Source organism: Desmodus rotundus, chromosome 9 (assembly GCF_022682495.2).
Source record: "Desmodus rotundus isolate HL8 chromosome 9, HLdesRot8A.1, whole genome shotgun sequence".
In the NCBI taxonomy this organism is placed as follows: Eukaryota; Metazoa; Chordata; class Mammalia; order Chiroptera; family Phyllostomidae; genus Desmodus; species Desmodus rotundus.
This window is the reverse complement of record NC_071395.1, coordinates 52,155,543-52,181,971: the sequence shown is the minus strand read 5'-3', so window position 1 is coordinate 52,181,971 and position 26,429 is coordinate 52,155,543. Positions and strand designations below refer to the sequence as shown.

The 26,429-nt window shown below is 47.4% G+C and overlaps 1 protein-coding gene across 3 annotated transcripts in view; it reads left to right on the top strand.

The window, feature by feature from the left end:
- PEBP4 (phosphatidylethanolamine binding protein 4) overlaps nucleotides 1–26,429 on the top strand; it is a 242,414-nt gene that overhangs the window by 137,715 nt on the left and 78,270 nt on the right. For all 3 annotated transcript variants that reach the window (XM_045195738.3, XM_045195736.3, XM_045195737.3), the window contains exon 4: nucleotides 13,948–14,046. In XM_045195738.3, coding sequence (XP_045051673.1) covers nucleotides 13,948–14,046 — 99 coding nt within the window. The remainder of the gene's footprint in view (nucleotides 1–13,947; nucleotides 14,047–26,429) is intronic.

Below are 26,429 nucleotides of genomic sequence, written 5' to 3'. Positions count from 1 at the left end.
ACGCTTCTTCACAAATGCCACATACTCATTTATGTATGTCTCTCTCCTTCCAGTTAAGCCCAACCCTTTGTTGTCCTTCCATGTCACAGAGACCTCTTGGGTTGGTGTCTTTAGGGAACAGTCTGTAGTGACTGTGATATCCTTGTCTGAGTTGTCTTCCCAGGAGTATCCAGGGTCGTTTCTGCCAAGGTCTGGGAGCCCATCTGCCCACATCGGGCAGTGGGGGGGTGGCATTTCCCCCTGATAAAGGATTCCCCCCATCCTCTGAATATCTGGGGTTTCACTACAATCTATATAAAGGTGTAGAATAAAAGGCGTACAAAGGAGCACACAAATCTTGTAATCTAGAAGTGAACAGAAAAATAGATCCTTTTGTGGCTTTGCTTATTGCTGTCTCCAAGCTCTTCCCTATCAATAACAAAATATTTGGCATCAAAGTTCTTAATTTTGAAAGTAACCTTGTCAAAAGATTTTGAAAGACTAAATACAATTTCATGTCCCACTAATTGATTTACCTCCTCAAAGAACTGTCACTAATAAAGGGTGCACGATTGCACTTACGAAAGTCCTATTTCCTCCCCCTCCAAAGGCAGTGGAGCAGATGCTTGAGAGCCCCGCTTTGGGCCCAGACAGAACTGGGCTTGATGTTTCCCTTCACCACTTACTAACAGCACGCCCTTGGACAGGTTACTCCATCTGCCTAAGCCTCAGTTTTCTCATCTTTAAAGTGTGAATAATAGTGGAGGACTCTGTGTTGGCTGTGGAATTAAGTGAGGCAATAGAGATTAAGTGGTTGGCATACATACAATAGAGTTCAATTGATGGTAGCTATTATTTGTTTGATAATCTTTAATTGAGGGTTACACCAATTTGTACATTCAGGATTTGCTTTTCAGGGAAAGGCCTTTACTTGGTGGTAAACTCTTCAGCTGTCAGTATAGTTAGTTATATCTATTTATACATTCAGCATGCACGTTGACTGTACAGCTCATGTATGTAGAGGACCCTGAGAGCCAGACCTGGTCCCAGGCCAGGTGATGGAAGTAGGTACACCAAATGTAATGTAATGTGAGTCTTTTAACATTCACATTCTCTCAAAGAGCCGACTCACATTCTTTCCAATCAAGTTTAGGCCCAAGAAGATGTGGATATTCCCAACATAATTGTAGAAAATTGTCAATAGGTAGGAACAGCTCAAAACCCTCCCCTTCCCTATTTATTAATATTTTCTTATATTAACAAAATAAGTTTGGGGGCCCCAGCCAATAGCACATTCATTCACACCTGCGTATTTTGAAAATTCTTGGATAGAGGCCCACCAATCTCTGTAATTCACTGAATCTAGTTTTAAAGTAAATATAGAATGTCCTCATCAGTGTTTTTTAATCCTCACCCAAGGATATGTTTATTTTTTGAGAGAGAGAGAGAGAGAGAAACATCAGTGTGAGAGAGAAACATCCATCAGTTGCCTCCTGCACACACCCCAAATGGAGATCAAATCTGTAACCTAGGTATGTGCCCTACCCAGCGAACTGAACCTGTAACCTTTTGGTGTATGGGACAATGCTCCAACCAACAGAGCCACTGGCCAGGGCTAGAATGTCCTGATCAGTTTTGAGGGTGATTTGAAATGGGAAAGACAGGTAAGGTCCACCCAATATGTGGACAGTGTCTCACACTGTGGCCGTCACCAGATGATGGTCCCTCTGATTCTCCACATGAACTTTTCCAGAAATTTTTTAAATGCTTTTATGGGTTTGGAGAATAACATTGAACACACACACACACATACACACACACACTTTCCCCAACAAATGTCTTATTTTCAGCTGACCAGTCACATTCTTTGGGTTTCTTTCAAATGAAAATATTTCCTTGAAATTGGAAGACTTAGAAATCACATGGCTGTATTCTTAGTTCACCTTTTTTCCTTCCCCATCAAATTTACTCCTAGAAAAGCTCAGCAGAGCCTTCCTCCCTGACCATGCCAGGGTGCTTGAGCAAAGGGGTAAGACTTCCATTTTCAGCTTCACAGGATGAGATGTGACATTCAGAGTTGGGCCCCTCCCATGGACAAGCTGGGTAGTGAGAAGGAAGGCCCAGAACAAAGACGCATCTGGTCATTGTACTCACAGTTATGCCTTATTTAGCACCCCCACGAAAAGATGGAAACCCCATACACTGTGCTTACAAATCAGAGCTCTTCAGATCCATAAGCATTTGCTCCGTGCTTTTAATAGTTATTGTACTTTACACACCAAGCCTTAGTTGTTCTTTATAGTTCTCTTAACCCTCTATCAGAAGAATCCATAGTATTTTGCAATAACCCATTCGCTTTCCTAATAGCCCTCAGGACAGGAGCTCATCGAGAGCACCCCCTCCCATCTTGTGTGTGGAGAATCAGATGCCCAGTCATTTAGCTTAAACCTCTCCCTCCCTACCAGCCCTTCTGGATTACCCAGCATGTCCTCCAGGCCTTGCAATCGCCTTGCTCCTTCAAGCAGGACATGCCATGCCATCAAAACTGCTGCTGTCTCTCCCTAAGGGACCCCCTGTCCTTCTCAGCACTTCCTCATTGGCTAGCGTGACCATGGGTCCATTCACCTCAACTGGGGCCAGATCCCCTGGTGAGAAGTCCCACCTCCAAAAGGCTGAGCCACCAGCCTAGCCACTCGCCCCTATCTGACTGGGCTTGGTCACCCCGAACAAGTGTGAAACACCACCTTTGCGGGCTTGAATCCGAAAGAAAATGGAACCTGCTGTTAGCTCCATTCCCACACTCTTCTCGTGTTTGCTGTTATTTTTTAACACTTTTTTTTTTTCTCATAAAAGCACTATCCTCTTCCCCAGAGCTTGCCTGTAGCAAAGGCATGGTCTGTACAACTGCAATTATTGCAGAGAACAGATGGAGTGAGGAGCACAAAGTCTGTTAATAGTAATAGAAATGCTACATGTTAACCTGGACAGCACATGATGACAGTCCCATGACTACCCGTTCTGTTCCCACCAGCTGGGCAACCAAAGTAGGAATGAGATATTCACAAACACAGCCATCAGCCACGTAGCCACCTAAAGTTAGAACTCAAATTCCTTCACACTGGGGGCCTTGGCGACTGCGGTGGCTCAGGCTGAGAGAAGAGGAGGCCAACCCACCGCTCAATGCCAGGCCTAGCAGACTTGCCCCAGTTCTGGTTCAAATGCCAAGGCCTCCTGGCCTTGGCCTAGCTTCCAGGCAAACACTGGCCCTTAGTGAGGAGCCAACCCAACCAGTGCTTTACCTCCATGCTCCAGGGAGGAAGTGTTAGGTCTGACTGGGCTGATTTTGATTCCTGGGAGGTGAGGGGTAAGTGACAGGCCTGGCTCAGGAGTCAGAGGCTTCGGCTCCCCCAGGCCGAGGCCACAGGGACAAAGGCAAGTCTCTGTGCTAAGTGTTGTATGGCTGGGGGCAGCAATACAAAGGGCTCTGTCCAGCTCTGGGACCAAAAATTTCGTCCCCCTTCCAGAACACAAAAAGAAAACAATGTCTTATCCTGACAGAGGAAATAGGTACATTTATTTCAACAAATATTTCTTAAGCATCTACTGTGTGCAAGAATATATGCCAGGCCTTTTAGGAACAATAAAGAAATAATTGTCCCTACCTACAAGGAAATTATAATCTAATAAGGAGGACCAAGCGGAGCCCACATATAACCAGGTACATAGCAGACTATGACAAGTGCTCCAGCGAAGGCACAAATGAAGTGCTGCTGGGGTCCCAATGTCAAGGATGGTGTGTCTTGTCCAAGGGGCTCAGAAGAAGGCCTGTGGAGGAGGTGAGTGGCCTTTGAGGTGTGTCTTGAAGAATGGGGCGGACTGTCTGGTGGGCACAAGGGTGGGGAAGCAGAATCACACCTGAGGTCAGGATCCTTCCCAGCCTCCATGGACACGTGTAGGGCGATGGTAGGGTCAGCTGGCAGGCTGATGGACAGCACGCTACAGGCCTCTGATGCTAAGTTACAAAGTTTCAGTCAAAAGTCTGTGGACAGCCATTCCTTAGAAGGGTTATCAGGCAGTTATAGGGTTGCGAGAGCCAGTTCTGTGCTCTTTCCTTCCAGCTCCGGTTCTGTGACTTCAGGCTAGCAGCTTGGAAGGACTGGGGGGTGAATATTTACTCATGGAAAGGAGTTAGCACTCCAGATCTGGGAGCATGTTTCTTTCTTTATTTCTTCGTTTTCCAAAGAATTTGTTTACCAAGACAGCCCTCAATTACCCTAATAGAAGCCAGCACACACGAGTGGGAAGGGAGGTAGACAGGTCATAAGGCCAAGTGGGAGGCTATTGAAATAGTAGAGGCAAGAGCTAGTTCAGTCCTCACCCAAGGAGTCAGAGAGGATGAGGAAAGGCGAGAATGGGCTCCAGAGAATGGATACAGAAAAACTCAAATGTGATTGGAGAGGGGGAGGAGTCAGAAGACCATTCATGGTTTGAATTTGATGTCTGACAAAATGGTAGTGCCGTTCATAGAAATAGGTAAGTCAGAGGAGGAACTGATGAGTGGGGTGGACGTGAATGTAGCTTTGGGATGTAGAATTATTCATCTGGTAACAAATTAAAGAAAGGATCACTGCGTTTCTTACAAGCTGCACTTCTGCTTTCCCTTTCCTCAGTCGCCTTTTCTCCTCCCTCCCATGCATGCAGAACAGATAATAAAAAATTCCTCACCTGACATGCAGTGATTTCTGCTGCCTGCTTGGCTGTGATTGGCTACTAGGCTTTGAAATTTTAAAAAGTCGCTCAGCTTTATTAAGTGAGAAAAGTTTCAGTGGGCCAGAGGGACAGAGCGTAGGCTTTGGGGAGTGCGCAGAATACAGTGAACTCGGTAGGATTTGAACTCACCACTCGCGGCTCGAGTCCCGGTGGCGTGCAGCCAGAGCCCCCTGAGTCAGCCATCTTAAGTGGGCAGATGCTGTGGAGAGACCATCATCCCCGGGGGCCTGGGAAGCGCGGTGGCAGAAGGCGTTTCATTCAGAGATGCAGAGACATGTTGCCAATCAGTATATCTTTGTAGCATGTATGTTTTAAATTACACAAGTGGCCAGAGACCTGGGTGTGGAGGAACTGGCAACAGGCAAAGAAGACCATATTGTTTTGAATAGAAGTCTAGCCCAGTTCTGTCCCTCTGCCTCCTGACCTGTGCCTGCCCTTGCGTACAGGGAGAAGAGGGTGGAACTGGGGGACAAGGGATGTGGTTGTACAATGAATCCCATAGAAGCCTTTCCCTTGTCCAAAGTGACTGGCATTTACTGATCACTTAACATGTGCCGGGTGCTATTCTAAGCCCTTTATTAACTCACTCAATGTGCTCAACAACCTAAAGAAAAGCATGATGATTACTATAATCTCTACCTTACACAGTGAGCCTGCGGCCCAGAGCGTCCAGGCAACATGCCCGCGCTGCACGGTAACTAGGCAAGGTTCACATCACTGGGAATATTGCCTCAGACAGGCTCTCTGATCCTTCTCAGCCTCAATTTTTCCATCTGTAGACTCAGCACAAAAACCTCTATTTAGAGGATTTTTCCTGCAGTGACCCCTTGTCCCCAGTAATGTGACTCTGACTCGAACCGGTATCACCTGCCACCTCTGACCACAATGTCTGGCCCTTGCTGAGTCTGTGTTTATTCTTCCCGTGATGATCTGCCCCCCCCCCAGGAGTATATTGTTCCTCACCTGTGTCCCCCTAGCCCTTTGTGTAGGTCTGCCCCCAGCATGTCACACTATACTGTTGTTGTTTATGGGTCTGCCTCCCTCGTAGGTTTGTGAACCACGCCAGGACATCTTTGTACAGACAGAGTGTAGGATGTTGCCCCAGGTGGCCAAACTCATTGAAGAAATGGCAATCTTCAGCCTGAACGAAACGTGATAGCTGCCTTCCTGTGTGTGAGAGGCTCTGCCAAGTGCAAGAAAGGCGGGACTTGTTCTAGGCAGTTCTCAAAGAAAGAACAGGAACAAGTGTGAGTACTAAGGGGCAGTTTTTGGCCCCGTGAGATGCGGCCTTGGTGCCTGGGTGAGTCTCATCCACAGGGAATGAGGGACAGCCTTGCTGGGAGTGCCCGGGTGATGCTGGATGGTTGCTGACTAGCTTTGTCGTAAAGGAATTGTGGCCCCAGTTTCCTCCACTGCTCTACGATTCTGTGATCTGTCCCATTCCCAGGCACACTTAGTCTCCCTGGGGACAGAGAGAGAGAGAGAGTGAGAGAGAGAAAGAGAGAGAGAGAGAGAGAGAGCAATGAGAGCTGCGTGTGCGGCCCACTGTCTCTGTGCGCTCCAGTGTCCCCAGGCTGGACCGGAGATGCAGGAGCTCCATCTCTCAGGCCCTGGGCACTGGAGACAGGCCTTCTGGAGGAAGTCTCTGGCCATCCTGCTATTTCAGGGACCTCTGGGAACAAACACCAAGGCCATTTGTTCGCCATAACACTTGACCTGTGGACATTGCTTCACAGTCTTAAAAATACTCTCACACTCTCACCTCATTTTCTATTTAGAAGCACCCTGTTGTGTGAGACACAGATTATTGCCATTTTGCAGATCAGTAAACTGTACCTTGATGAGAGTGAATAACTTAGCCCCAAACACTCAGCCTATTCATGCAACATTTCAGGCTAGGATTCAGGACCTCTGTCATTGACTTGGGTCATCTTTTCACAACATCGGATGCCTTTCTGAAGAGCAGCCTCTGGCACTCACTTGCCAAAACCAGCACAGAAAACTGATGATGCACCAGGTAGGACTGTGGGTGCGAGGAAGAAAAATACCTAGCACAGGAACTCGAGGGGTTTGTTTGTTTCATGCAGCAGCAAGTCCAGGGGCCGGCAATCCTGAGTGAATGGAGCTGCTCCAGGACCTGGGTTCCTTCCATCTTTCCGTTTCACCATCCTTTGTACACAGGCCTTCAAACTTATGCTTGTCCCCTCCAGCATCACGCCACAGTCCAGACAGGAAGAAGGGAACCAGTAAAGACAACAACAGTGTTCTCCTAGGGAGTCTTTCCTTTCGATTCAGGAGATCCTCCCAGGGAATTTCTCCCATGTCTCCTTGGCCAGAGCATGGCCTCCACCTGGTACAGGAAAGGCTGGGAAATCCAGTACTGTAGCTTTGCAGCCCCCGTAGTAGAGGAAGGCAAGGAAGAAAAGCCATCGATCCCCATGACTGCACAACACCTCTACCCAAACGTGCCAAAGCATGGCATGCACCTCAGCTCCCGGGTCCAGGTGCCTCCGTGCACACAGCCCAGGAAGTGTCTTTGTTTGCAGCTATGGAGAGAGAGGATGTGCTTCTGGATGCCAGCCTGAAATGTGAGTCGGTCCTCGGGAAGGAAAGGCTTTAGGCTCAAGGGACAACACCAGGCTGCATCCTGGTGGGGCCAGGAGCCCTGATGAGGAACAGCTGTTACACTCAACCTCCCCCAGGAAGGAGGCTCTTAACTAGATTTCCCATACAGAACTTTGTGGGGGAGGTTCAAACACAACCAACCCACTATAGGCTAAATTTGTATGCCAACCAACATCGACATGGATAGTGGGAGCAGGGGATGACTTGTGTCTGTGACTTCAGCTTCTGTCTTCGGTGCCCCAAACCCTTTAATCTTCAGAGCCCAGGCACAAAGGAGCCCAGCACAGGTCGTGGAAGCCTGTCCCCTTTATGTAGAGAGCACACGGTCTTCCCCGAGAGTGCACTGAGCAGGAAGAGAAACCCGAGTTTCAGTCAGTGGTAGATTTGGTTGGGGGCTTTCAGGAACCCGACTTTAATACTGTAGTCCTTGCCCCAGGCTCTACATTACTGTCGCCTGGGAAACTTCCAGGTTGACAGCAATGCCTGGGCCCCACTCCAGATCCCTTAAGCCAAGGGTCCAGCTTTGGTAGCTTAGAAAATCTCCCCTGGTGACTCTAACACTAAGGCAGGGGTAAGATCTTGCGGTCAACTTGACCATAAACCTTAAACTTATCAGGTCCGCTCAGTCTCCCATTCAAGGACGAGTGTATGCTGACAACAAGCCACATCCATAATCATATCAGAAAATGAGAAAAATACGAAGCCAGACACTCCCCAATTCCCTATGGTCCCCACATGGGCTGGAGGACTGTCTGAGTCATAAGGAGTCAAAGGCCCAGTTCTCAAACACCCCCGGGGCTGGTGTTGGTTGGGGCTGATAGACACGCAGATGAGAGTGGTGGTCATGAAGGAAGCGGTTTGTACTCACAGGGCCATGGAAGCAGGAGCCACTGCAGCCATCCAGGGCCACCCGGGGAAGCACCAGGGTCAGCCCATCAGGGAGCAGCGGGGAAAGCAGGGGCGAGAGCCTTCACTGCAGTTTTTTTGGGAAGGAATGAGTTAGGCAGGATTCGCAGAGACATAGGTTGGCTGGTTTGAATAATGCTGGTGGGCTCTGGGGCAGAGGGGCCACCCCTAGCTGTCTGGTTTGTGGCCCTGGGATGGTTATGTCAGGGAGATGGTGGCTCAGGCCGACGATGGAGGTGACGTAGGGTGCAGGCTCTGGACTGGGTGGTTTATGTTTGAAGAGCCCGCTCTGAGGTGAGCATTTGCTGCCTGCAGGAACAGGCAGCCTCTCCAGGGCCAGCAAGGCCCAGACATGAAAACGCCAGAAAACAAAACACCCGATTAGCGCAGGTCCCGCCTGCTCAGTACTCGGAGGACTTGAGACTCTACAGACATCCTGTCACATTCCATCCAAGGACACTTGCACTCCTTCTCTCCGGACAGGCAGTCACACGCAGACCCCCCACCTGGCCAGGTGGAGGGAGAGGGTCTCAGCACCTCCAGAGTTCACCTCCACATCAGGAAAGCTCCTCAACACAGAGTTACAGAGAGGGCGGCACGCTGGTCTGCCCCCGGGAATGACCACTCCGGGCCGTGCTGCGCCATTCTCACGCCGACGGGCTGCACGGACCCACGGTGGTCTTCCCTTCCGGTTGGCAGACACAATAAGAGCGAATGTTACATGAGATTTTGGAACCTACCATTGTTTCTACATATCTTAAGCACTCGGGCAAAACATAAAAGTATGCCTGTCAATTTTATAGGCAAAAATGAGGTCTTATTTTATCATTTGCTATCTTCAAAATCAAACGTTTGCTGTTACTTTTATAGGTCAAATTTGTATTTCCTATTTTATGAATTGTCTATTCATGTCATTTGTCTATTTTCCCATTGGGTTATTACTCTTTTCCTTATTGACTTAAAAGCTACTTTATGTGTAATAAGGATATTAATCATTTTTCATAGATCTTGTAAATATTTTTCCCAGCTTATTATCTTGAATTTTAGAAAAGTTTCAAAATTATATCTATTTAAATATATCAATCTTTTCCTTCATGCCATTTACTGTTAACAGAGTGTACTTTCCCAGACATTTTCTGGGCATATGCAAATATATCTATAAATATATATATAGTTAAATATAAAATGTTTCCTGCACATTTTAGATGAGATCATGCAAACTATTCTGCAACTTACTCGTTTTGATTACTAGTATATTGTGGATAGTTTCCCATATTAAAATATAACAATAAAAAATAATACCTAATGTAAAGTGGGTATTATACAACATAAAACATCTAATATCTAATGGAGTATTCCATTATATGAACTACTACAATTTTACTGAATCAGTTTTGAAGCTTGTCTTTTTATTTTCACATTTAGATCCGAAAGTTTGGGGTGTATGGGAGAAATAGAGGCTGAAGTTTATTTATTCCAGGTGGTGAGCCAATTGTCTCAGTAGACTTACAAAGCAATCTCTCCTTTGCCCACTGGTTTGAAACAACTTAATCATGTATTAAATATCACACATTTGATGACAACTGAATCACATATTTAATGCACCTATATTGAGAACATGGGTTTCTCTCTAAGTTTTCTATTTTGCTTCATTTACTTATTTATTCCTTAATCAGCACCACACTGTTGTAATTATTTTAGTTTTATAATATATGTTAATATCTGCAAAGTCAATATTATCCCTCTATTTAATCTTTTTCAACATTGCCTTGGCTAAAATTTTTTTTCATTATTCTTAACTTTAGAATCATTCTATGATGTTCCCAAAACATCTATTTAGAGTTTTGATTGGAATTGTGTTAACTAACTGATTAAAGGATTAGTGACATAATTTGCTAGTGATTATTCCAGAACTGTGTTAAATTAATTAATTAAAGAATTAGTGACATAATTTGCTAATGATTATTTTAAGTATGTCTCTCCATCTCTTCAAGTTTTGTTTTTATGTACATTAGTGATGATTTTTTTCTGTATGTCTTGCATATTTCATCAAGTTTATTCCTAGATATTTTATATTTTTATTACAATTTGAAATGGAATTTTAAAAGTATGTTTTCTAATGGACTATTACTATTGTCTGTAGGAAAGTACTCATTTTTTGTTCATTTTGTAACAACTCACTTTATTGAATATTAGCTTAGTCGTTTCCAGCTGGTTCTTTTGGATTTCTCATGTCGGCAATTGTGGCACTTGCAAAATAAATAAATAAATGAATGACAGAGAGAGGATAGGTGGTTTTATTTCTTCTTTTATAGTATTTACACTTTGTTTCTCTTTATTTTCTTATTGCCTTGGCTAGAACCAATTCCTGGATACACTGTATTTTGCCATATAAAGGTGTATAATGCACACTTTTTTGCCCAAATTTTTGAGGGGAAAATAAGGATGTGCGTTCTAGAAGGGTATAGTGATGACCTACCATGGGTATAATAATTGGCATAATAGTCCCGTGTGTGACGCGCACGACGCTGTGGGTGCACGCTGTGCACGGCAAAATACGGGCACCCGTTAGACAGTTTTTTTCTCTCTGGGGTTCCATTGGGATCCCCCACACACAGACAGTTTATGATTTAATTCGACTCCTCCCCTAATATTTTCATCTCTTTATCCTTTTTTTCTGAGCTCTTAGAGGTTTTCTTGTGTTTATCTTCATAGTCTCCGATTTAATTTCTTGTGGCATCTAATATGTGGTTCACTGCTTCTTTTGACACTCAACAATCAGTATTTTTCTCCAAAATACTCATCTTTGGAAAGTTGCCAAACTTTCTCCCAATTGTCAAAGCCTCATCGTGTGCTGTCCTGAAACATCCATTTAATCATGCCAGTTGTCTGTTCAAACAATTTCAGTGGGTTCTGTTACAAAACAAATTCCAAACGGCTCAGGACACGTTAGGCTTTCTGTTATCTAGTTCCAATAACCTTCCAGCTCTTTCACCCACCACTCCTTCCAGAGGCCCTCTGTTCCAGCACATCCCGCAGTCAGCCTTGCACAGTCCCTGGCCTCTGCCCACAGAGTCCTTTTCCTGAGGCTTTACCTGCTCATCCTTCAAGATCAAGTTTAAAAGATGACTCTATGAAGCCTTCCCGGACTCCTGAGGTGGACAGGTTTAGGATCCCTCCTCTGTGCTCCCTCTGTACATGATAAATGCTCCTTTACTCGGGCACTTTTTACGGGGACCACCGTTATGTCTATGTCTGACTCTCTCTCCAGGACTCTTCTCTACTCATCTTGCTCACTTCTCACTGTCTCACACCTTTCTCTTCTATCATACTCACCAGTCCCTATTCAAGTTAAGCCCAGTTACCACTTATTCCACACCCGCACTGAACAGTTAAAAAGCTCACAACTGTGGGTTGTAATATTACCCAGTGACCTTACTACATATGCTTATGGTATATTCAGTTCCTTACTTTCCAAAATGACTATTTCATACCTTCTTCTCTATCTGCAGACCTCCTCAAATCCCTCTTCTGATGATCTTGCCTCCAATTCACTCAGAAAATACAAGCAACCAGAGACAATTTCCTCACCCCTCACCGCCACGTCTTCTAATTCCCTGTATCCTCTGCTCCCACCGAAGGCCTCCCCTTTCACTCTGCATCCTGCCCCTCCCACTTCCCAGAGTCTTGGCCCTTGCAATGATCTCAAGCCTGCATCCCTTCCTCTCTACTGGATCACTTCCACTAGCCTGAGAGCATGCCTCTCTGTCATCTGTCTCTTAAAATATAAGAATAAAAGTAATGCTAAAAAAGTCTCTTAACTCTTCCTCCCACTCTAACAAGACCCCCTCCATGTCTCAGCTGTCCTTCTCACCAAAATCTGGTTTTTTAAATCTTCTTCAGTAACTATCTCCAATTCCTCATCTCTCATGTCATCCCCACCTGTCCTTCCCACTCCACTGAAGCTGGTCTTGCCAAGACAACGGTGATCTTCAAGCTGTCAAGTCACGTGGTGGCCACCGCGTCCTCATCCTGCTCTACCTTTCAGCAGCATTCAGCCCAGCTGACACTTACTCCTGCCTCAGATTTCATAACACCCTTCAGGTGTGCCCCTACCTCCCTGGTCTTCTCTGCTCGATTCTCCCTCTCTCCTCAGTGTTAGAGTTCACTCTTGAGACCTCTTTTCTTCTCCATGTCTAATCTTTCCATGAATAATTTTATTCTATGGATTTAGGCCTATTTATATGCTAATGACTCCCAAGTGTTTATATCTGGTCCTGACTTCTCCCCTAAAGTCCAGGCTGTGACTCATATACTTGCTTGTCTTCTAAGAAGCACTTCTAACTTATGTCTAAAGCAGAACTCTTCATGTGCCCCTTCAAACATACTCCTCTCCAAATCTTCTCTAGGTCATTAAATGGTACCATTCACGCAGTTGCTCAAGCCAAACACCCAGCCCCTATCCTCGATTTCTCTTCCCCTGACCCTTTCTCACTACTCTACTGACTAGTTCATCCACAAATCCCTTTGATTCTACTTAAAAAGACTTCCCTAATCCATCTACCTGTTTCTGTCCCCATTGCCACCATCCTAGTCCCAGATACCATCAGCCTTCAGTATACTACTGCGGTAGCCTCTGAACTGGCCTCCTGGCTTCCTCTCTTGCCTCCTGCCAACAATTCATTCACCTCCAAGCCACCAAAACGACCTTATAAAATGTAAATCAGATCATATCATTCTCCTGATTTAGTCTCCTGAGTAAACCTCCCATGGTGCTGCATTGCACTTAGGCTGCAACCCCCCTCCTCACGCAGGCCCAGGGGGCGCCCTGTTGTCTTGCCCTACCCACCTCTCCAGCCCTGCCATGTCTACTCCCCTCTTGCTTTGCCCTGGCCACATAGCCTTCTTTCTGTTCCTAACTTCCACCTGAAGGCCTTTGTAGCAAGCTATTTCCTATCCTTGGATTGCTTAACTCCTTCTCACCCTACCCTATTTTATTAATTATAACAATATTCACAACTTACATTTCCTTGGGCTGGCTGGGGTTTTTTGTTTGTTTGTTTAATCTGTGTGTCTCACATAGAGTAAAAGCATCCCAAGAGTATGGATCGCACTGTCTTGTTCCCTGTGGAAACCTAGCACCTAGAACAGTTTCAGGCATATACTACATGTTCAGTAAATGCTGGCTGAAGGGATGAATGAGTCCTAGTATTCCTTGCAATTGGTATATTTCCTGACCCAGAGTAAGCTTTCCTGTATTTGCTGAACTAATGGATAAGTTGTTCCAACTGCACTGTGCACTTCTAGAGAGCAGAGCAAAGGCGGAAACTGTTGTGCATTTCTTTGTTTCCTCCACAGCACCTAGCACGATGCTAGGGATTTCCACTTGCTTAATAAACATGCTCCTTTGATTTATTTCTCTTCCTCATAAAGGGAAATCCAAATGATTAAGCTGTCTTCTTAATCAACTTTATTTCTCTGAGCATAAACATGTGACACAGGAGGAATGTCGTGAGAACCATAATGACCTAGGTAGGAAGCTTCCGGGGGTGGGCCAGCCATCCTAGGTGGGAGTAGAGGTACAGGAGGGTCTGTCTGCACCTGGCAGTTCTCCTAGCAGGATCCTGGCCCTAACATGACATTTTCTTTTCGGTGTGCATGTTACAGAGTGCGACCTACATGCTGGTGATGGTGGACCCCGACGCCCCGAGCAGGTCTACGCCCATAGCTCGGTTCTGGAGACACTGGCTGGTGACAAACATCAGAGTGAGCTGGCCACGAGGCGCTTTCTGACTCATTGTGGGCTATGGCTGGGGGTTCGTCTCACTCGGCGGTTCTCCACTCCCATCCGCGGGGGTAGAGGGCACTGCTGAGAGAAGACTTCTGCATCAGATCACCCCCAGCACCCAGTTCTCACAGCCCCTCCAAAGTTTTCTCATAATTTCAGAAACTGTCCCAGGATCAGGGGTGCACAGGTAAATGGGTTCTCAGACCACCAGGGACACAAACCCCACTTTGTATTTGCTAATTTCTGTAGTGCAAATACTCCTACCATGGCTGGTTTCACAACTGACTCACAAAATTCCTGAAAATATAACAATCGGCTCTGGCACACCACTGCCAGGGGCCTGGACCTGGGGCGAGGGGTGATTCTGTGCAGTCCAGGTGGCAGACCTGGGGCGGGGGGCAGGGGCATGCAGGAGCTCCTCCTCCTGACGGGCAGAGGAGGGGTGGCCATTCTTTCCCTTGTATAGAAACAAATGGCCTCCCCTAGTCCTTGTCCCTTTCCTATCCTGTGTGAGAAGGAGCCTGGCTCACACTCTAGGAAGGAGGTCTGAGGAACTCGGGTCTGGCGGCTTGTCAATGGGCATTGTGTGGGGCTGGGTGGAGGGAAGGTTCTACTGACAGACAAGTTTTGGAGACTCTGGGTTAACCTGACTCAACCCCATTCCTCCCTGAAGGGCTTTGCAGAGCTTTCGGTATCCTAATAGGCACTATGTAATATGCATTTAATTTTCAGTCTCACTTGACTATTGAATCTTTTGTTCATGAGCACTTTGGGCAAACCCATGCTAGCTTCAAGCATGAGCACATCTCTGCCTAGAAAGCCCACCAATGACCTTCTCATAGCGTGTGCAAAAGTGTCAACCCCAGAGGATGGTGGGAACCCAGAAATAGGAAGACAAAGTTTGGATTCAGGTGTGGCTGGTTCCCAACTCAGTGACCACCTCAGGTCACTCACCAGCCCTCTGGGGTCTTGTCTTTGTTAGAGGCGGTTGTCACGATGACCCAGTGAGACAGCACACTGAGAGCATTTGGAGAAGGTGGAGGACCCCTCGGGTTTGAGGAGCTTGTGTTCTTCCTTCTAGCACTGTGGGATGGAGCAAGGGGGTGTCCATCTGACCTGGCTATTTTGACGTTCCTGAGTAAGGCAAGGGCTCCCACTGCCACTGGAGTGGGGGTGTGGGGAGTTGCCCTGGCAACCAACCCTGCGCAGGGACCACATACCCTTCCCAGGCCCTTCCCACTCCTGAGGGAAAGCAAGGGTGCTGCTCTGCCCACTACTCCACCAAGCCGCCTTGGCCTGCTGGGGAGACTTGGAGACACCATGAGCAAGTGAAGGGGCAGAACTGGGGGAGGCTCACACCATCAGGGCAGGGAGGAGAGCTGAGGGCACAAAGGGAAAGATACTGGAGCCGGTGCCTATCCAGAGCATTGCCATTTTCTGTACTTGGGACTCCCTGGTGGTCATAAGGAGCTGAAACTCTCAAAAAATGTTACACTTACAGGCCACCACCTACACAAGGGTGCCTCTAGGAGGGTCTTACTGGGCAGTTCTGAGGCCAGAAATCAGAAGCTGCTGGGGATGAAGTAATGTCAGCGTTGAGGCTGCCTCTTTTCCAAGCCTGAAGTCTCCCCACCCATTCCTCTCACCCCAATACTCACTCCAGACAGTTCTCTCACATGAGCCTTGTGCCTCAGCAGCTCAGCTCAGAAGCAAAACAGGTGGCAGGTGCAGGTGGCAGCTGTCCGGCAAGGCTGCTAAGCCACAGAGCTTACCAGAGCCACCTGCCTGGGTGCGGCCCTTGGCCTTCCCGCTTAGGCCGGAGGAGGCTTGGGTTTCACTCGCATTGTCACCCACTTTCCCTGATGCAAGGGCCAGCAGGAAGCAGCAGCTCTCAGCTCTATCCACTTGGCCTGCCCACCAGCCCCCAAATTCCACCAGCTCCAGAATTGCACAAACCGGGCTGCTTGGGTCGCGGGCTGTGGACATTGGCCAAAGGAAAACAGGACTCTAATGACACCCAGAGGCACTTCCTTTGTGTTGGTGTGAGCTGCTGCTGAGTGGTTTCAAATATTGGAGCCCATTCAAATAAGCTTATTAAAATGCAGATTCCTGGGCACCACCTCAGTCTGTCAGGAGAGGGCTCAGCGTCTGCACTTAACAAGCATCCAGGAGGAGTTTAGCAGCTTGAAGGAAGACTGCAGAGTCCTGTGTCAGAATCCCTGGGTCGTTATTAACATCCTCTGGTTATGGAGCAATTTTCAAGTGAAAAGCACCTTGAAAGTTCCTTTTGATCCTCCCAATGACTTTGTGAGCTTGACATTATTCCCATTTTATAGATGGGTAGAGCAAAGCCTGGACAGATTGAATGATGCATCCTCTCAGCTTAGTGGGCTTTAGAGGTGGGTCTTCAATGTAGGACCCCCAACTCCAAACCGTACACCCTTCCCACCACACCTCATGGCCTATGTTCATAGCATATCTTTTCCGTCCGCTCCCCCGTGACAGGGGCTTGTCCCTGTGCCCTCTGCAAAGTAGGGACCATGATCTCTATGCTTCCCCCATCTTCCCGAGGCCCTATTTCTGGTTATTTTTTATGGGTAGTTACGTCCAGCCACCCTCCCCAGGGAATGCTGCCTTGGTAAACAAAATGTACCTGACAAGCATTTTGAACCTCATAGAAGTAAACCCTCATATTATCATCACCTTCAACAGTAAGTGGCCTCAGCAATAAGGTGTGCCATAAAGTCACTCAAGACATGGAGTGACAACAGCCCTACGATTCACAATGGCCACAGAAGCAAACTTGGTGGAACCAGAGGGGCCCAGGCCTTACTGGGTGGTGGAGTGGGGGCCATGCCTGGGGGAGCCCCTCAGCAGGGACAGTTTTGCAGCTGTTTTCCCAGGTTGAGACAAGACGGCATCCAGTTCTTAACAATACAGGAGGTATTTAGCTCACCCCACAGAGAGGCTGGCAGGGCCTGTGACAGATGAGCCCTTAAATAAAACTAAAAGCTAGAGAGAAGTCCATCAGTAGGGACCAGGCATTTGTGGTTCATGTCGCTCCTTTAATTCTACAAATACGACTGACCATTATTTGCCACGGCACAGTATGTAAGAGCACGGACCCTGGAGCCAGACTGCTGGGGCTCCAGTCTGAATCCACCAGCATTGACTCAGTGATTTCAGGGGGCAAGGTGCTCAGCCTGCACCTCAATATGCCGACTTGTAAAGTGGAGACACCAGGAGCCCCTTCCTCATGCTGCTGTAAGGAAGCTTAAACGAACTATTTTAAGTGAAATGCTTACGACAGTACCCAGAACGCAGAGTAAGCCATCCATAACTGCTGGCTGTGATGCTATAATTGTTGCCTGGAGTCAGGTGCTGTGCTTGCACTGGGGTCACAGAGGCAAAGCAGGGGACATCCCCGCCCTCCAAGAGGCAGAGGAAGGAGGCTGCGGCACGGGGTGGGGTTGCGGGAGCACTGAGACTCCCTCCAGTCGGAGCTTCCTGCACCTGCAGCTTCCCATTGGTTTCGGGGGCAGGACTAGACTTCCGTCCCCAAGCCTGGCCAGACTGGGGCAGGCAGGGACCGATACACAAACCCTCCTTGAGCACTGACACACACACCACCTTCCACCCCCATCCCCATGCCACATCCTTAGCATTTCCTTTAAGATGTTTTTCAGTTCTGATTCAATCTAATGAGTACTCTTCATGCTACAGCCTAATTAAGATATCAATTAATTTGCATCATTCATTTCAGGAGAGATGCTTATTGGTTCATCTTCTGTTTGTGTCTGAATATAGTGCTCAGAGCTTTTCATGCAGATATTTTCATTAGGGTTTTTATTGTTAGTGGGAATATTGAACACAGGAAGATAGTATATTATGATGGAATATCATGATTGGTGACAAAGAACACTAAGAACAATTAAGGAGGCAAGAGTACCTTTTTTTCTACAAAAAAAAAAAAATCTTCCTAGAAACTGTCAATGATTCTAAAATTTGCCCTGAATATCTTTCTTGTTTTAATAAAGAAAAGGAAATGGCAAGTTCACAGTTCCCTTTCATTCAGTGCCCTCAACCTTTGGCAGCTGTAAGTGCAACCAATTCTGGGTTGAATCAAAGGACCTCTAAGGATTCATTATTCTGTCTACAATTTTCTGTAGTGTTGGATTTTTCCATAATTAGAGGGGTTTTTAAAGGGCCCCTAAGTGTGAATAAGATGAATGGGAGACCCAGTAAACAGGGCCAGGACCATAGCCCCTGCCTTCCGGTTATGCGGTGGCACGTGGCAGGGCTCTTGTGTTTGAACGATCGCTCCCACTACTGAGTGATGTCAGACAAGTTACTTGACCTCTCTGAGACTGCTTCTTGTCTGCAAAACTGACACAAATCCCTACTCTTCAGGGTTGAGACAAGGAAAAAAGGAAATTACATATGCAAAGAGGAGATGCCTCCCTAGAGAGAGGCGCTGTAGAAAGCGACAAATTTATCCTTGTTCCTAATCAATCGAGCAGCAGATCCTGTAGAAATTTAAATATATACATATATATATTTATATAATCTGATTTTTTACATGCGCATAAGCAAGCTCATGATAATAGACAGAAGAAGAATAAACGATCTTTATCAGGACCACATGTTCGGGCAAAGAGGTCACGCCAAGGAAATAGAATTAATTTTTAGTTTCACTGCTGATATCTGTGCACTTCTCTGTGCATGTTTTGCCCTGTACCATGAGGGTCCATTTTAAATAGTAAACACTGCCTGGCACAGCTTATGCTCCCAGAGGGCATGTAGGCTAGATCTGTGGGCCCCAAGGAGCATTTGGTGATGGGGACAAGGCAGAGGGGCTTTGGCTATAAACCAGACTTGGCCACCAGAAGGAGAGGGGAAAGAGCCTGCACATTTGGGTCAGGTGAACCAGGGGAGGTTCCAGACTCTGCCACTTTCAGGTGGTAATCTCTGAGCCTCAGTTTCTTCACCATTGAAATGGGCACAATAATAATGTCTATTTCCCAGGGTTCAATGAGATCAAGACTCCTGAACCAGAATGCAATGGAGCAGGACCTCAATCAATAGGATTCTCTCTCCCACAGCCCCAACTTTGAACTCTGACCCCAGCAGCCACTTAGGATTTAGCAGCTTCCCTTAGGGTATTGGACTCCTATTTTGCCAAGTCAGAATTCTAGACCATGCCCCAACACACAAATCTTAGGGTAAAAACACAAACACAAAAACACTCATTCTTTTGCCTTTTGAGTCAAGATGGATTCAGGCCCAGCCCAGAGGACCTAACCTGACCCTGACTTACTTTGGTGGAGGTAGCAACTGGGAGGTAGAGAGGGGTCTGTCCCACAACTCAGCCTCTGGGAATTGCCCTGTGACCCCTGGACGCAGCCCAGACCACAGGCAGGGCAGGTGGCAGGCCTGCAGTGTGCTTCCCACACTCAGAGCTGCGCCTCCAACTTGTCTTTCCAATGCCCCCCTCGCCATCTCCTCATCTCTCAGTCTCTACTTTGCTGTCCCTGTCCCAGCCCAGAGATGCCTTTGCTCTCATTCAAAATAATTTCAGTAAAATGTTGCTACAAAGTAGAACATTATCTATTGATGAATGTTTTTAAAGCCCTTCAGGTTTTCATGGTGATTTGCAGTGTAAAATTATTTGCAGATAAGAGCCAAATTAGCTCTCGTACACTGAGGTCGCTGTGTCCTGTTATCCATGTGAGCAGTGTTCAAATAATCAGCCCTTAGACTAATGTGGCATAATTGTTCATTTGAAATAGATTTTTTGTACTCCATTCAATGAATCATTAAAATATTCAAGGGATAATGCAGTGAATTGGAAATGAATTTATCATATTATCCCATGCATACTGTAGTGCTTCAGGTAACTAAGGAGAAAGGGGGGGAGAGAATAAGAATGTAATGTGTACAGGCAGGAAGGGGCCAGTATATAAAGGAATGTGGTAAACAAAGCTTTTTAGTTGGTTTATGGAAAGTATGTATAGAAAGGCTGACCAGGAGGAGTGAAAAAAAAAAAAGAAAAACGCTGTTCTTCGAAAAGCCAAATCTCTCCCTCTCCCTCCTTCTCTCTCTCTTTCTCTCTCTCTCTCTCCACTCTGAGATTCTGTGCTCTCCGCTGTTAACTTATTTTTATCAAATATGTTTATATCAGAAAGTCGTTATGGAAACCAATTCTGCCATCCAGGAGAATTCCTGGATCAGGCAGAAAATTCTCTCTCTCTTTTTCTTTCTCTCTGTCACAAACACACAAACACACACACACCCGTAGACACCCCAAAAGGAACAGCAGGGTCTTGCTCACCCGATTCTGAACTCAGCTCTGATGGGGACAGAGGGTGATACCCTGGCTTCCCTCAATGGGTGAAACTGTCAAATAAATAAGACTGAGACCAACAGTCCCAACCCACCTGCCCTAACATAAGGGACCTGGGCTGGTCGAGGTCCACAGGCCTCAGCCTCCACCCCGAGCGTGCTTGCTTAGGAAGAGACACAGGGGTGGGGGCAGCGTGTTTGGAACAGTGATCCTCCCTTGATCCCCTTGATCCCCTTGATCCCAGGAGGGCTCTCGCAGTGACCACTGTCCACGTCACACTTGGGTAACGTCTTCTGTTCTGGCCACACTATTGTAAGAGAGATAGTGAGCGACCTGAGGAGAGCAATCGGAGCAGTGGGGCTCTGAGAGATCATATCGGGGGAGCAGGAACGGAACGAGGTGGGGAGGATGTGAGAACTGCCCTTGAAGATTATTTAAAGATTTCCTGAACAATCTGAAGGAATCAAATTGGAAAGCAGGGGTGACCCTGCTGTGCTCCACTGGGCGTTTACATGTGTTCCAACGGGTGGCATTTACATGCAAGTAAATTTTGGCTGCCTATAATAAAAAACTTTCTAAGAATTTGAACTGCCTAAGAGCTGAGCATACACTCTGCAGGGGAGGGAGCTTTTATCACTGGAAGGACTTACTCAGGGACCACCCACTGCGTAGAAGCCCAGACAGATAACCTACAGGATGTGCCCCTTGGCATCTACAATGTTTCCACCTGCCATATTTCTTCTGCTGGCAAGAGACACTCTGCTTACAGCTTATACACATATAATACATCAACAGTAATAATTAAAGAAGCTAGAATAAAAAGGAGAAAAGATAAGGGAAGAGGAAGAAAAAAATAGGAAAATTCACTCGCACACTTAGCATGTGGTGCTGGGCACTGTGCTTGCATGAATATCTCATTTAATCATCACAGAAGCCCAAAGGGGAAGGCCATACCAACAAGAAAGTTTAGGCCTAGAGGGGCTAAGCAACATGTCCGTTTGTCACAGCTAGCGAGTGGCTGATCAGGATTTGAACCGAGAGCCTACCTGAGTACCATGACTCCACATGACCTCTCCAGAGTTCAGGCGGATCTCACCCCCAGGCTGCAGGCCCAGATCAAGTGACAGCTTACCTCAGGACCAGGAATGGCTCCTGCAGGCCCTGGTGCTGGTATGAGCTTCCCCAACCTTGACCCTTAGCCCCCATTCTTGGCCACACCCTCTTCAGGCACAGTGCAGCCTGGACCTGGGCCCTGGAGTGCAGTGTGGACCCAGGGAGGGAGATTCTCTGACTCACTGCGAGCAAATTATTTCCCTCTCTCAGTCTGTCCCCTCATTGGTAAAAGAGACAGTAGCATTGCCTGGCAGGAATGTTGTGAGCACTCATGTGTGAAGCACCCAGCATACAGCACATAGGATTCGCTAGTTCTCTACTCTGATCTGCTATACCACCCTAAACCCCCCAAGAAAAGTAAAAGTTGAGCCCCTGTTGGTGAGGAGCACATGTCGCCCCTTAGAGGTAGAAGAGGGGCTAGCCAGGAGAAGGAACTGCCCACGGGGTTACCACCTAAAAAACTTGGAGGGGAAAAGATGCCTGGGCATAGGACCTAACAGGGAGGTGCTGGCACCAACTATTTAACTTGCATTGTGTTCAGCACTGTGGCTATTAAAAAATAATGGTAGATTAGATAGATAGATAGATAGATAGAAAATTTGACAAATAAATGTTAGAATAATTTAAAATGTGTTTTCTCAGTTCCCCAGCTAGAAAGGCAAGGTGAGTGTATAGGAAGTGAAGAGAGGAATTCCCAGGGTACAGCATCGCCTCCAACTGGCCTCCTCAGACCCCAGTGGCTAGAAGAGTTCAGAACACACTCCCCCCTGTGGTGATGCAGGTCCCCCTTCAAGGCTCGGTGCAGGCACCGCCTCCGCTGAAAGGCTCGCCATGATGCTCCCAGGTGGAGCTGGTCAGTCCCGCCCTGTGCTCCTGCAGTCTGTCAAAGCTTTGCTCGTGTCCTCCTCACAGGGGTCGTTTTTATTTCTGAGTCTCTCTTCCCGATGACAGCATGAGTTCCTGGCAAGCGGAGCTGTGCTTATTCTTCTTCCATCCCCAGCACTCAGCGCAGTTTCCAGAACATAGAAGGCCCTCAGTAAAGCTGAGCGAGTCCATGAACGGAGGCATGAGAGAACAAATGGATAAAAAATGGAGGCAGGAGTAGAAAGATGGGTGGACAGATAGTGGTTAGGTAGGTGAATGGATGGACAGACGGGGTGATGTTACTCGGCCGATGATTTCACAGTGGAGATCAGAGCTGAGCTGGGGCTTGAACTATGTGCAGGCCTGGCGAAGGCAAAGGGTCCGTACAGCAGATTGCATTCAGGAAGGGAACAGAATAACTAAAACCTCTGACATTTGACGGGGGTAGAAAAAGAAACATAAACATTGAATTAAAATTCAACATGGCTGAGTTCATTAAGGCCCTTATCACCTCTCTCTAGAAGTTATTGCAAAAGGCTGCTGACGGGTCCCCCTCCTGCAGTCTCACCCCCTGCACAAGTGTCTGTCTTTCCTTCAATGGGCAGTTCTTCTAAAACTGAACTAGGCCCATGTTACCTCCCTAGTCAGAACCCTTCAGCAGCCCCTCCTCCATGTCTCAGGACAGAGTTCTATGTGGTCGGAGTATTAGCCAAGGCCTCTGAGGCTCTGGCCCCTGCCCGGCCCACCAGCCCCTGAGGTTCTGCGCGTTTCTGGCCTCTGTGGACCACAGTGTGCTCCGTCCCTCTCCCTGGGAAGCTGCAAACACTTCTATAATCTGCAGTCTGCAATCTGCAAACACTTAGTTGCTTTATATGAGTTAAGATTTCTAGATGAAGCACATCTTCAAGGTCCAGCAAGAATTTATATTTACATTAACAAAGTCATTTACAGAAACAGGAGAGGAAAATGTGGATTTCTGAATTTAGGTTGGTGAGTGTGATATCCATCCACATCAAAATCCAATTAAATTTAATAAGTAGATGGTCTGGGACTACGTAGAAAACAATGAACATTGGGAGCTAGCATGGGTTCACTGAAAGCAAGTCAAACCTGAACACTTAGATTTTTGGTGGATAAAGGCACTGGCCCAGTGAACTAGGAGGAAGCTATAAGTAAGCACCGCACAGAGGGACTGACCAAGGCATGAGGCCAAGTCAATCGTGGTAACCATGAGGGCAAGGGAGAGAAATATGGCTTCAGTGACTACTAGGTCAGATGAGTTTGTAGCTTCGGAACAAACCGTTGCTGAAGAGTGTTGACTAATGAATTAGTGTCAACCTTACCGGTGACCCCTGGCCACATGCCACAAAAATATGTCATAGGCCCCACCTTGCTCACCAAATTTGCAGGACATACAAGTTTCAAGGAACTACTAAGATGATGGGTGACACAAACAGCTACTTTTGGCAAATTAGAAGGAATGGGCCTGTACTGAAATAATTAAATTTAATGGGGATTATTCTAAAGTTCTATATTTAGGTTCCAAATCAATTGCACAAGTACAAAATGAGAAAGATCTGGCATGGCAGGAGTTCATGAAATATCACAGGGGAAAATATCACAGGAGTTTTAGTTAATTTTTAAGCTAATTTTAAGCTAATAATAGAATGTCAAACCATAATGCAGGAGTTAAGAAAGTTAATATGATCTTAGATCGCATCAATAGAAGTAGAGGCTTTTAAATCATTGAAAACTGTAATTCCTCTCTTTCTGCATCGGTCAGACACCTCTGCTCATTCATTCATTCATTCATTCATTCAGCAGGTGTTCACATCCAGGACAATAATTTCATTTAAGCACTGTGGCTTGAAGTTTCTAAAGTCAAATCCCATCTGGTGTCTAGCAAGGGGGACAGAGAAGTAAATCAATGGCTGCAGTACAGAGTAGGGAGTGTTAGGACAGAGCTAAGCCCCAAGAACCACCGGAGAAGAGAAGGTGGGTAAGGAAGATCACCACAGAGGAGGTAACCCTTGAGCAGGTAGGAGGAATTCACCGGGTGAACAAGTGAGGCAAGGGCATGTAGGCAGAGGGAACAGCAGGAGCAAAGGTCCTGGGGTAGGAACAAGTTGGCTGTTCTCCAGGAACAGAAAGACCACCTGTGCTTCTGGGACAGAGGGATCCATGGGAAGTATACGTGATCAGCAGGATCACCTGGGAGGCCACACCCAGGCCATCCCAATCAGAGCCTCTGGGAGTGGCGCCCAGGTGTGGTTAGTTTTAAGACTCCCCTGGGGGTACAAATGTGCATCTGGGTGAGGGGAGGGTAAATGGGAGTTGCTATTCGATGGGTAAAAAGTTTCAGTAATAGCGAATGATTAGGAGATCTACTGCACACCACCAACATTGTACTGTAAACTTGGAAATGTGTTAAGAGGGTTAGGCCTCACGGTCAGTGTTCGTAATACACACACGCACATGCACACAGTGTGCATCCAGAACTGAAAACCTCTGGTGCAGGGCCTTGCGTCCAGGCCTGGGCAAGGAGGTGGGCACGTGGGCTGTTAGAGGGCATTAAACCGGAGAATGAAAACTGCTCTGGGTTTTTAAAAGATCACTCTGACTGCTGCTAAGGTGGCAGAAGGGTGGCCCTGAGGGGCCATTTGCTCCTTCGGGAGGGATGAGCGTGGCTTGCACCATGGTGAGAGCAGCAGACGTGGAAAGGAGAGCTTCAGGGTCTAGTTTGAGATCAAGGGCCAACAGGGCTTGCCAATGGATTGGATGTGGAGGGCGAAGGGTCGTCCAGGATGGCTTCTAGACTTGGGGCGTGAGCGAATGAACAGCAGTGCCGTTTCCTCAGGAGGGGTATGCTGGAGGATGGGCAGGCTGGGGTGCAGAGAAAGAAATCTAAAGTTCTGTCTTAGGTGATGTTAATGCTGAGATGCTCTTCTGATCCACATGGGATACTGCAAGCAGGAGATCGAAATGAGTCTGAAAGTCAGGAGAGGCGCCTGACCCTGGGCTACCCTGGGGGCATTTGCAGCCATGGGCTGAGCGGTGGCCTTGAAGGCTGTCTCTTGAGGAGTAGTAGGGTGAGTAGGTTGTCTTCAGAGATGTTCAAGAAGAAGCCATCTGCCAGGGACTGGGCCAAAGGTCGGGCATCACTGGCTCTCAGCAGCTTTCTCCAGCTCCCAGCTGCGGCGTTCTTATTAACGAGCCTGGCACAGCCTGCCCCAAGCAGAGCACCATGCTAGGAGGAGAGCGAGGGCCTTGGAGGCCACAGGGAGCTGGTTCCATTTAGTGGGAGACTGGGCAATCCTTTGGGAAGAGCTTGGGACCAGGATACAAAAGACCACTTGTTCGCTGGACGGCACCACTCAACAACTTGCCTTCTGTGGGCCTCTGTTACTGAGCCTGCAAATGAAGCAGGTAGATTTGGGTGCTAATGACCAGCCCCAAAGTCTATGCTTCCAAAGTTCATCCTCTGATCAGCAGTCCCCAACTTTTCATTCTGCCAAAATGTTGTTCCTAGGCACACCAGACTCCCCGAGGCCCCCGCGTGTAGAACAGGCGCCACGTTCAGGCAGTTCCCTCCCAGCCAACAGGGTGTGTCAGGGCGCCGGAGAGAGTGGCATTATTAGAGGGAGAACATGGGAGCTGCTCCCATTTATCTGCAAAGGTAAATCACGAGCTGGAGTTTTCTTATTAACAACACCTGCCTCAGAACCTACTTCCCTAGTGATTTGCAAACCCTAGGTGGGTATTTTGAACCTCAGCTACAGACCTGAGCAGACTAGACTAGTCCAGTGAGCAGAGCGAGCCCTGAACAGCTCTGGTTTAGGAGAGAGTCAGCCAGCAGTGTCTGCGCCAAGTGCAGGACAGCCCCAGGGCAGGAGGCGCGTTGAGGTGGCTGGATCCCTGCAGCCATGCCAGGGTGAGCCTCAGGCCTTGAGTAGGCATGGGGTGCAGGATGGGGAGGAGGGGCAGGGTGCTTCCTGGCGCTCTCCTACCAGCCTCAGCCCAGAAACACATGGTAGAGTCCGT